Source organism: Phodopus roborovskii, unplaced genomic scaffold, assembly GCF_943737965.1.
Source record: "Phodopus roborovskii unplaced genomic scaffold, PHOROB, whole genome shotgun sequence".
NCBI classification, from domain to species: Eukaryota; Metazoa; Chordata; class Mammalia; order Rodentia; family Cricetidae; genus Phodopus; species Phodopus roborovskii.
In genome coordinates this window covers 3,210,006-3,222,771 of record NW_026126416.1, presented here as the reverse complement: position 1 = coordinate 3,222,771, position 12,766 = coordinate 3,210,006, and the positions used below count along the sequence as shown (strand labels likewise).

At 39.2% G+C, this 12,766-nt stretch overlaps 1 protein-coding gene across 2 annotated transcripts in view; it reads right to left on the bottom strand.

Annotated features, from left to right (window-relative positions):
• Nucleotides 1-1,391: 1,391 nt before the first annotated feature.
• The window catches only part of Nek7 (NIMA related kinase 7), a 122,904-nt gene continuing 111,529 nt past the window's right edge, over nt 1,392-12,766 (bottom strand). For both annotated transcript variants that reach the window (XM_051183187.1, XM_051183186.1), the window contains one exon: nt 1,392-3,979. In XM_051183187.1, coding sequence (XP_051039144.1) covers nt 3,869-3,979 — 111 coding nt within the window. In that variant the 3' untranslated portion in view covers nt 1,392-3,868. The remainder of the gene's footprint in view (nt 3,980-12,766) is intronic.

Genomic DNA, 12,766 nt, shown 5'->3' with positions numbered 1-12,766 from the left:
TGAAATGTTCGAGCTAGGCTTAGCGTTGCGCTCTCTTCCCGTTGCCTGCAGATCCAGGGGTAGAACTCCGTAGCCTCTCCTCTAGCACCATGTCTCCTTGCATGCCGCCATGCTTCCCGCCATGATGGCAGTGTACTAACACTTAAAGTTGGCTTAAAAGACTACCTGGAACTTTTTGTAGTAAAAAGCAAGACTCAAGGACGATTTACCGGTAAGAAGAAGACCAGGGCATTTAAAAAATGAGGTAGTGGGAAGGAGAGGAGAAAGATCAGAGGATGCAGCTAAAGCCCAAGAAGATGCGCACACATTCCTTCCTCACCCACGTAATTAACAAGGGCCACATTTATCAAGCGCTCAGGGATCACGCAATGCCACACAGACTCCTGACAAAGTAAGTCCAGCCAGTGAGGAATTGCCATCTCCATTTTACACAGAAAATAAAGACTAGAAAACGAGGAGTTTATCCATAGTGGCCTATGACAGTGCTTTCCTGACATGGAAAATACTTTATTCAAAGTCCTAACTGTAAAATTTCACTTTGACCTCGCCTCTTACTGAGGCAACAATTTGACTTGGGTACTGTAATGAACAATGAGGCCAAGTATTGGAATGGACAATACAGTAAGCGTGTAAGGCAATGAGAAAGAAATATCCCTGATTTGATTTTAGAAAATTAGCCACACATATATGTGGTACCTCAGCTGAACTTATTAGACTTTTAAACATATATGCCTGGTGCTGCCTTTTCCAACGAACATATTATAGATGTCTGAAATAAATCTTACAACTAGCATTAAATATTATAACTAGCACTAGTATCATAATGTGGTTAAAACTATTATTTTACAATTATTAACTATTATTTTACAATTATTAACACATGCCCACAATGAAACCAAAGTTTTTTTAAAATATAAGTCATGGGTTATAAAATTAACCAATTAACAAATTTCTGGTGAAAATAAAATTTTCCCTCCTAAGCTCTTCTAACCTCCAGTTGGCAGTGACCCTTACTTAGGAGAAGATTAAATGTATCGGTTGTCGGCGATTTTTTTTAGTGGCCCGCTGCAGTAACAGAGAATGTAACCTAATGCATTACATTCTGAAGTTTTGAACCAGAAAGTGAATATTCCCTTCCTTACGGTTCAGATGTCTTTTATCCAGTGACAGAATGAGAGAGGCTAGTGAACTGTGTTTGGTAATAATACCACACATTAAAAACCAACCCATAAAACTCCAAGCCTCCAGAGTGATGGTGACTCTTGCCTGTCCCATGTTTTAGGTGTCTTCAAAATGGCAAAGTGCTGGGAATGTGTAAGAGCTTTTTCTGTGGGTTCGGCAGGAAGTAACACAGGCAGATTTGGGAGGGAGAGAGGAACTAGATACTCAGATTTACAGTATTCATCTTTTATTTTTATATATTTATATTAAGATATTGTACAGTTTTTTAAAGCTAATAACAGAACCCCTTTGCATGTGTATTTAAAGCATAACAAAACAAAAAAGTATTCCACAAAAGGAGTTCGTATTACAGTACTATGGAAATCGGAGGCAAAGAATATGAGCACGTATGGGTTATGAACAATACATTCAGTTTAAAGAATAAACATTTCATGTGAATGACAGCATCTTGGTTATAATAAATACAGGAAAGGTTTAGAGCAACACCTGAACTATATTGATACAAGAAAGGTGTTTTGTAATGGATACTCTGAAGAACAGTAGAGCATTCATTCATGCCTTGGTAGCATCACTAGGTTTATAATCATTGCACATTGTTGAGTTCTACAGATGGGTTACCCTTCATTCACCCCACATCTCAGCCTACCAACCAAAGTTACCTCCCACTGTCCCCTGGGTAACCGGTACCAATTTAAATACGGAATAGAATCAGCTGTACCTTTTACTTGACCTTAAAAATTCCAATATTCAACTTACTCCCAAAGAGTATTTTACAGGTGATTATGATCAGAATTTCTAAAAATTCCGTAATTGTTTGCAAATAATAATATCTCACTGAATTTAGTTTTACAGAATGGCTTCTTTGGGTGGAATATGAACACTTGGATTTTAAAAAAAAAGTTTCCTCTTGTAGAAAATTATAATGGGCACCCGTGACCATTAGATTCTCCTGTTCAGAGACAAATTCCTAAAGCAGGGCCAGTACAAGGGTTTGAGCCAATGAACTTACAACCTTGTATTTTGAAAGACTACGGAAACAACTGTTTCATCTCACTCAGTCCTGGGACATTACAATGGACAAACACAAATGTCCAACGGGAGTTTGTGTCCTCACTAAGATCTGGCACAAACTCAGTTCTGGCTTCATGGCAAAGACCATTACCCTTAAGATAGCATCCGTAGCCAATTAAAATGAGAGGATAGACATTGTTCATTTGAAAGTAACTATAGGAACAATGCTATGTGAGAAAACAAGACTAACAAGACTAGGAGGGCTCTGCCTAAGAGCATGTGCTCCCTGAACACAGGCTGCCATACTGGCGGGTTAACCTTCCCCGAGGTTCTGGCATAGCACACGCCTCCACGGCGGCAGGGTTTCCTAAACGACTCCCTATTTTCTTAACTGAAAGGAGCTTTGCCGTGTCTGTCACGTTTATGCAGTCAGTAGTTTGCTCCAAGAGCATCCACACGGAAATGTTACTCTCATAACTGTCTGCATCAAGGGCGCGTCTTCATGTCCTTAAACATATTCTAAAATCATACATATTCTAAAATCTTATCTTTGTCGAATGACTCAGAACTGTCGACATTCATAGGCACATTGTAACACACATCTCTCTTCCTAACAAGAACACATGCACACAGAGTGACCCAAAAGTTAAAAAAAAAAAAAAAAAAAAGTGTTGGCATACCAAATGTCTTCTTTTAAAAAGGGAATTAATTATGTTCTCAGAAAACCTGAAACATTAGTGGATAAAATGTACACACAATATAAATAACTTGAAGAATTAAAAAAAAAAGTCTGAAGGGGATTGATCAAAAGAATCTATGAATAACAACAACATATGCTTACATTACAGTGTACAGTCATGAGTTAAATGTACTTAGATTCATAAAGAAATTGAATTATAGTTACTGCATGATTATTCCAAGAATATTGTCCAAATGTACAATAAAAACACACAGAGCCTCGGGCAATGTGCAACTTTAAAAATGACTATCACACCAGCCACACAAATCCTTAACCACTTTTAAAATGGACTCATTTATACCATTTAAATGCAAAAGAGTCTCCCTAAGGTGTGAAAACACAAAACGTTCAGTGTCTGACTCACTTCATCCCCTACCTGTTCACATTTAATAGTTGCGTTCTGAGTATAAACTAAGAATTTTAAAATAGTTTGCATTCATCATAAGAGTTGTATTTGGAAACTAAGAGCTAAATAAAGCACATACTTCAAACCTTAAAAAAAAAATGCGTAAGTTCACAATTGTGTCCACTGCAATGTCCATATGTGACTGAAAGGCAATCAAGTCAAATGCTTAGCTTAGGTCTCTCCTCAGGTTCTGTGTCTCTCCTGGTGTGTGCCAACACGTTTCTTCACCATTTGGCACCGACAATCTATGAACACATCAGCAGAAAACTCCCAATGACGATGATGCTCACACCTTAAACTCTAGCTACACGTGTGCACTCTTAAATGTGGTTTAGCCAAAGTCGTTGTGGATTTTCAAGGAGATTGAGCCTGGCAGAAAATGAAACTGGTTAAGGATTCAAAGCACATTAACTCTGACGTATTGATCTTAACGCCCAGACCAAAAAAAAAAAACAAAAAAAAAAACCAGGGAGGTATGATTTGCAAACACTTTTAAGTTATTTTGGTTGCCTTCTTCATGACTTTGCAGTCTAGCTGCTCGCCGTACATGCATGCATCCTCTTTGCTACGTCATAAACATAGGCGATGTCTGGCCGCTTCTCCGGGTCTGGGTTGATGCATATATTAACTAACTGTCGTAGCTGAAGAGACAAAGCAAGACTTAAAATCAGCCTTCTTAATTTTGAACAAAGCAATTTTTGTTAACTACAAGCCTTTTAGCTACAAGGCTTCTAGTTAACTGAAGAATATGCACACATGTACCTGATCTAGAATTTAGTGTATTATAGTTTTGGGCAAGCTTACGTTTTCAGAAATGGGATCAGAGTACATGTCTGTCAGATACATATTTATCATGAATTATTTTGTATAAACAAATATATACCTTAGCAGTCTTAGTTTAATTTCCTTTTATATAAACTGTCAGCAAGATAAAGCGTAAACATTACTCCAATCCTTAACTGTGTGAAATATAGTATTTACATGTTCCCACTTTATAAAGAAGAGTTGAGAAGATTACCAGAGGAAAAAAATCCCATGGGTTAAGATACCTTCCCTTCTAGATTCATTAGTTAGAATATTGGGTTTTGTTCAATTCCGATGACCTTTGGCAAATTATGTGTCTACCTTTAACAGCATATGTAACATCTTCATACTTAGTAACAGTGTATACCATCTTCATACTCGGATCTTTTTGTTGTTGTTAGGAGTAATTTAGACGTTTTGAAACTTTCTGGCATGTGCATTAATTAGCACAGCACTTAGTGAGGTATTAAATCCTTCATGCCATTCATTGAAAAGATGCTCTGTCTTGCTGGTGCTGGAAGGAGAAGGCTCAAGCTGGGGAAAAGTTATGTGAGGAGGCTGGCTGGGCAAGAACTAGCCGGCGTGGGATCGGGTATGGTGAAGGGGCAAAAGGGAGGAGCTGACAAGTAGCCTTGCAGGGGCCCTTGCAACCCTTCTCTACCTGTTAAATAGCGAGACTAGAGCTGATCGTCAGAAACGCTGGCCCATTTCTAATTCCTTCATTAGATATAACATAATGATTTCGCGTCAGCCGTATTTGGAAATCACAGTGATGGATGTGGAATTTGTTGTAGCCACTGAGAAGGTGTGACAATATCAACTTATATTCCCTTCAGAAGAACACAGAATGGTATTGAAGGTATTAGAGAGTCTGGCAAAATACAAGACATTTTATTATGTTGACTAAAGTGAAGCCTAGCATCTAACCAGTTAAAGACAAATGCACCCAGTTCTGCACAATGCAGAAAGCTTGCGAGAAGCCCTTAGATGATGATTTCTTATGTTAAAAAAGACAGCTGTGTCCCACAAGGTCACCAAGCTGTCAAGAAACAAGAATGAGAGAGGAAACAGAAAAGGGGACAGGAAATGGTAACTAGGTTACAAAAACTCAACACATTCAGCTAAAATATCGGTGGGTAGAATAATAACAATTTAATTTTTAGCACTGCCCACACTGAACAAGCTAGCTCAGAAACCACCCCCTGTGTCGCAGAGACCTTCAGGACGGGATGCACCCTGTAGCCAGTTAACAACAAAGGGCTGAAAAATCAACCAAAAATTAGAGGAGGGCTAGGACACAAGCTGAAGAAGATAGAGCTTCCAAAGGAGGGAGGACTAGAAACAGAGGTAGGGACAGCTGAGCTACACATTGCCCAGATGCCAGCCACACAGGGACAGCCTAGGCAGCACCAGGGAGGCCACCGTAGATGTAAAGACAATGCAGAATAAGCAATGCTTGCTTTTTCCATCCCCCCCCCCTTTATGTTCAATCTCTACCAATTAAGAAAACTGTCAAAGTTTTTTTTCTTAGCCAGTGGAATTGTTGTGAGAATCATCACTGTCAGATATATAAAACATGGAATAGTACTCAGGCCTCAACATACATTCATGAATGTTATTAAAACGTTCTGCTATGCATTTTTGTATGATTTAACATATTCAGTCTTCCTAATAACAATGCTATAGGTCTATACTACCAATGTGGTGTCATTTTATAAAAAGCAGCAGCCACCTGAGATCATAAAGGTGTCAGGAGGCGGGATGGAGGTAAGAACTGAAATGCTCTCATTTCCGGCACAGGCTTTTCAGAACCAGGTTGCTATCGTAGGGAAATTCTGACCTGCTCTACACGTTTCTCTATGACCACCACCTCTGAGCAAGGGTGGGGACTTCTCATACAGTCAAGGGGCAGACTTGTCGGCAATTAGCAAGAATAACAATTACAAGGTGGTGTTTCGTCACAGCCATAGGAACTCCATGACCAAAAGCAAGTCAGGGGAGGAAAGGGTTTAATGTGGCTCACACTCCACATTGCAGTTCATCACTAAAGGAAGCCAGGACAGGAACTTACACAGGGCAGGGACCTGGAGAAAGGGCACAGTCCATGGAAGGGTCCTGATTACTGGTTTGCTCTTAAACCTTCCTTATAGAGCCCAGGGCCACATCCTCAGGGATGGTTCCCCACCACAATAGACTGGGCCCTCCCCCATCAATCACTCATTAAGAAAATGCCCTACAGCCAGGTCTTAGGGAGGCATTTTCTCAATTGAGGTTCCCTCCTTTCTGATGACTCGAGCTGGAATCAAGTTGATACAAAACTAGGCAGCATAATGAGCCTCTAACATTAATGGCTCTGCATTCACAGCCCATAGGACAATTCGGATCAAAACACAAACCAATCCTTTTTGTCTAGGATTTTATAGAAGGCATGAGAAAAAAAAATAACTCTTAAGTGTTGACACAGGTTCAGATGAATATTATGACCCAGCATGACAGTTTTAATTGCAATTTTACTATTATTTTATAAACAACCCGTCCATGAAACTGGCAGTAACTCCCTCCAAACAGAAAGTACTTGGATTTTTAACTTGGACCAATCTCATAATTAGACTGTAAGTTTAAACGCAGTGGGCTAGGGAGAGCACTTGCCTAAGAGGCATAAGACCTTTGGTTCTCAGTCTTGGGGAGACTGGGTTGAAGCCCTCATATAAGGGGCTCATTTAAAAAACAAAAGTCTCCAGTGGAAGTCCTTATATAATAATACCCTCATGACTGAGTCAAGTCAGACATATATAAGATGGTTGCATTCAAGACCTCACTCAACGTTAGTTTTAAGTATGTGTGTATGGTTTTAAAGAATAAGATTTTCCTACATAGTTTTGGCTGTCCACTAGCTTACGGCAATTTTCCTTTCTCTGCCATCTGAGTGTGTGTATGGCGGTGGTGGGGGGTTTTAAGGCATGCTCCCCTCAATAGTATCTTTTTAAAATTTTCTCTAGCCCTCTGGAAGAAAGCAAGTTATTCTGAAACTCTTTGTAATGACAGTTAACTATTACATAAGTCAATATTGCCTTCTCTAGTCTAAGACCAGTAGGGATTTGTTTGCTTAGTAATGTGTTTGTTGAGTGGACAGCTATCCAGTTATCACTTACCAGCTTCGGAATTGTAACACTGGCAACAGCAAGGACAGCTGATGTGAGCCAGAAAATACTCTATCACAGAAAGTTTACCTTGTATGCTTTCTAGCTTTTTAAAAAAAGATCTGTGTTACTGCTTTTAATATGCCAAAAACGTGTGTCCACTTGAGAGCCTCTATAAGTTAGAGAAAAACCGCCAAATTCATGTGCTTCCACCGTATTTAAGGCAAGCCAGAAACATCTAAATGACTAAAAGCTAATAAGGTGATTAGATATAATAGAGTTTTAAAATAAATTTAGTTTTCAAATTCAGTAGATAAACCACTAATATTTTGATTTACGTATTTCCAAAGAAATACCAAAGTATGTAGCCTAAAACCAGAAATATTAAAGACAGTGAGTGTCAAGAGTCATTGTTCTCAGGGTGCTAACCCAATTACAGTTCAAGTTGAGTCACGCAGTGGTAATAACAGCCAGGCTCTTTGTGTATTATAGCTTTAGGTCACCACCACCATTCTCAATAGGATAATAAAGACTAATTCTATTGGTACTGTTTCTTTATCAGCCCCATCTTAATCCCTCTGAGACCAATTATGCTATATCAGCCTCCCAGATATGCCCAATTTCCATCTATCCAAGGACACATTTTAGCACCCCAATGTTGGTCCTAATACGTTAAAGCCACTATATTTGGAGCTTCAGCTACTTACACAAAATGATTAGGCATATCCAACACGAACACCAAAGTGTCACGCTAATGATCGACTTAGGAGTAGAGAAAAAGGAAATTCATCTTTCACAGATGCAACGTCTGTTATTTTCACACTCGGAGATCATTCGGCTCCTTTAAAAACCATCTTACGGAATGTCGCATGGTTTTTATAGGATCCCGTAGGAGAGTGAAATATAGGGCACTGTTTTGGATCTGTGTCTACAAGGAACAATTCTCCCGTGTCACTTCTGTAGCATAGTGACCAAAGGGCCTGCTTAAATATACCCATACATTTAAGCAAAAATGGAGTAATAATCAACACTTAAAGATCTTACATAACTACCTTTAGTGAAGTGGTTATAGGTAGTACAGGCATGACAATATGAAACTTATTAAAACAGTTTTCAAGAAGGAAAATTAAATGCTCCCAATCTGAGATAACATTGGGCGACAATTTACGGTAAATATTTTTTTTTTATTATTACTATCTAACTTGGAATATGACTGGGTAATTCTCAAGATGGTGCATACCCTTGAGCAATGCTCCTTAATCCAGTGCGCACACCACCTATTATATTTCGGCATCATTGTAAAGAAGTGTTAGGAAAAACTTCCCAGCGCCAGTTTAAATAACTCCGGCCAATTTTCAGTAACGACCCAAAGGAATTCCTAAATAAAATTCAATTAGAATTTGAGAACTGGAAACTAAAGACAAAATGTTTGACTTATTAAAATGTTTTATGTTATCTATAAACTTCCATTAGCTTCGAATTTCCTCCCTTATTTACATAAAAAGCAAGGCTAACAATTCTTTCCAGATGATCATCTAAAAATTTCTTATCTCCAAGATTTGAATTTATCTGCTTTCCCTTTGTGAACATTTGGAAACCAGCACATCTGACCACTGGGGTGTGCGCATATTTACATACTTGAATAATTGCTACTTTCCATGAGGTCAGTTTTATTAACTTTAAAAAAATATTTGTTGATTATGCATCATGGGAAAAATAAGGACTCTTTATAATCCTTGTATCTATTCTAAATACTCTGAAAAATGATTTATTATTACGTGTGTGTTTATGCATGCACACACAACGTGTCCCAAGAATGACAGCTTTTTGTTTGCCAGTTCGTGTGTGTGTGTGTGTGTGTGTGTGTGTGTGTGTTCCAAAAGGAATAGTGTTTACTGTCACTTCTTAACTTGTGAGTGATGCGCCAGGTCGCACTAACCCAGAAAGGCAAGAGACCACCAGCAAATACAACCTGTAATGGCTCTCCCGCCATGGAAAGGAGGGCGCACTCTCCTAAGATGGCAAACGCAAAGCAGGCAGCATCTAAAAGCTTCTAGCTCTCTTCCCACCAGCGCCAAGTGGACACAGTTCTCAGGGCCACACCTCAAAGGATGGTCTTATGACACATGGGTCCAATTAATTGCTTTTAAAACAAGAGATAATATAATTTGGTTTCTTCAGTTATAAAATGCAATAGCACGACTTAAGAAGCTAAAATGTAACTAGAAAAGACATTATCTTACTTGTATATGATGAATTTAAAGTTACCGACTTGGGGCCTGGTAGCATAGGCCTATGGTCTCAGCGACTTGAGGGTTCAAGTTAGGTCAAAGGCAGCCAGGGCTGCAGTGTGACTTTAAATTCAGCCTACACGACTCAGTGAGATTCTTTCTCTCAATAGAGTGCCTGTCCCGCAGGCACAGGAACCTGAGTTCAATGCCTAGTGTTAACCCCAAACAAAATGACTAAACAACATCTGCCATAGCAATCACCTAGGATCTATTGTTCTAATAACTCAGGCCATTTTATTAAAAAAAAAATTAACCATCTTTCCAAGATTTTATAGGAGCTTAATCTTTTTCCAACCTAAAGCCTTGCTGTCAAGTCTTCAATCTACGATTGCTTTGCTATTTTCTGGAATGAAGACTCGTTTCATACGTAAGCCCCCCTTCTTTTTAATTCGACTTTTCAGAATTCTCTTTCCTATAGGAATATTCAAGCCCCCCCTTTTTTTTCTTCTGTTGATTCTAAAGAGATGACAGAGCAGATGTCTAATTCTGGTGACCATTCCAGTGTCTCTTTGAGAAATTAAGTGCCAGGACCAAGTGCGTGTCATTTCCTAGTAAATGCCTCGGATGTTTGATAGTTGATGATGCTTGTGCAAAAGAATGAGAAGAAAAACCCACCCAGGGAAGGGTTTCAGCGACAGAGCGCTGTAGCCTCTCCCGGTATGCCTTTGGGTGAGCTTGTGCCTCGTCACACAATGCTTTTGAGACTAGGCCATTCATTTTGTTTTGTAAATTTCTTCTTTTTCACATCAACTCCTTTACCTCCTCAATCAGTCCGTCACCCAAGTTTTTAAATCCACGAGGCCCTTGAGTTGCTACAGATGCTTGACACTGGAAAGGGGAAGGTGAATATATATATATACATACACACACACACACACACACACACACACACCAAGGTGCAGCGATCATGGGATACGGCTGCCAAGGGAAGGTTCAGGGGGAGAAGAGGCAGGAAAAAGGATACAGAGGGAGGGCCTGCTGGAAAAGAGGGACACAGCATCCTTAAAAGCATGACAATTCACGGGTCTTCTAGAGGAACTCACACTGGCGGTGACGGGAAAGAAGATGTGGCCATGGCCATGAGGTTTTAAGTACAGGTAGACTGAACAGGCACTTGGCTTATGAGTCCTAACAAATAGCAAATCCCCAGTAAGTGCTAGACAATTTAAACAGAGCTATCTAAGGGAAGGCAGCTGTCTTCAATGCCAATTTTTTAAGTATGGTAATTCTCTATTCACACATAGATGAGGTTGTTGTGGTGATGAGGTTGTTGTGGTGGTGGTGATGGTGGGGGGGAGATTAAGGAATATCAACCATAGACCAAACAAAGTCATCATCAACGAAGGCTATGATACACATGTCCTAAGTCTCCGTCTAAAGCTGGGATATTTCATTCTAGAACCTACATTATGTATGTGTCTGTCGACAAACACCATACTTCAAAAGAAAAGCTTTGATGTACATACTTAGGTTTCCCAAGCATACCGCTTTGGTTTTTAATGTTAAACTGTATTTTCCTTGTAGGATATTAGCATGGGGAAAATTCATTCTTTAAGCTCCTGAGTTCTTTTAAATGGAATGACTGCATTTGGAAGTCTTATTGTCCTTACAGCTCCTATTGCTGAGGCAGGCTGGCAAGTAACATACTATGGAAGTGTCCCTTTTTAAAGAATGTAAAAAATGAAAAGTAATATCAGTGCCTAAGTAAATTTAGAAATCTCTCAACTCCTGTTATTTTTTTTATTTTTCACACACTGTTAAAAGACACACTGATGGAGTCTTTTTGTACAAATGCGGTGCTAAAGTTGGCACTTACCTTCTCTCTCACTGGTCTCATTCTCTATGGGGATATTGCCAACATCATTATGGTGGCACTAAATCTCTTTGAAATTCTATTGCGGCTACCACTAATTTGGAATAATTTGTTTATAAACAAATTGAGTTCCTAATTAAGCAGGGAAAATATTTTAATCGGAATAAAGCAACATTTGTTATATAGACCGCATGCTTTTCAAATTTGTTTCCTAAGAATTATTGCCCACGTTTAAACCAAGGCATTACAGCCTCCTGTTTCGTCAGGGCACGGCAAAGAGACTTTACCAAATACCAGAAACAGCACTGTCTCATTTTGGAAGATGCACCAAATAACGTGTTTTTTTGCTTTATAGCTCTTTTTGGAACTGCTAACTACACAGAGTGAAGTAAAATAGTGGAATCTATTTTCCTTTCCCAACTTGAAGACCTTCTATCTGGGCCAGACTTTGATATCTGCCCCTTGGCTGAGAAGCCGCGTATCCAACTTCACACTTAGCCGCCGTGAAGTAGCCCTGCAGGCAGGCCGACTTCAACGAACCACTAGTGGTATCATCATTAAAATCCTGCTGAAGGTCACCATGGCAACCGCCTGCTGAGGCTTTAGCTGCTGCACTCCGGCATCTCCTAATCAGCTACCATGTGAAATGCAAATTCAGACAGTCTGAAAATTAGTCAAGAAGAATAGGGGATGAGGATGCAGATATGTGAAATATTCATGTGCTTCACGGGGAAAAAGAACCCAGCATGAGTGACATAACAAAGGCATGCCCCTGACTTCCATTATTGTTCACACTCTACTGTATTTCTGGGCCTATAGTCCTGAAGTTGGTTTTGTGAAATGCCGTATTTATATTCCGTACCCAAAATAGTAATTAAAAATGGCGAACATAAGAACATTATCATCATTGCTTCCTAAGAGTATATTCTAATTATTTTGCCACAAAGCAAAAAAAAAAAAAAAAAAAAAAATTGTAGGCATCATTCATCATCAGTATCAAAACTATCAGACAAATGTGTGCTGATTATATTCTAGGAACACACATGATCTAAATATAGCTTTAAAAAAATCTTTAGATGATTCATTTCTATGACAAGATTACTTAATATGTGATCACTGTAATTATTCTATATTTTTCTTTTGTTCCTTTCCATTTTCCTGGGGCAAAATGGAAAGAAACTACTGCTTCCTTGGGCAGGTCCCAGATGAGAAGTCCCCAAAGAGTCTTTGTGAGCTCATCTTAGTTGACCTGAGACACTGCTATTGTATACCCCCCTCAAATAATCATAATGTATTAGGATAAAAATGGAAGATACTGTTTAATGAAAACCTGGATGTTGGGTAAGTGCCAAAGACAACTCATTCCAGTGCAAAGCAAGA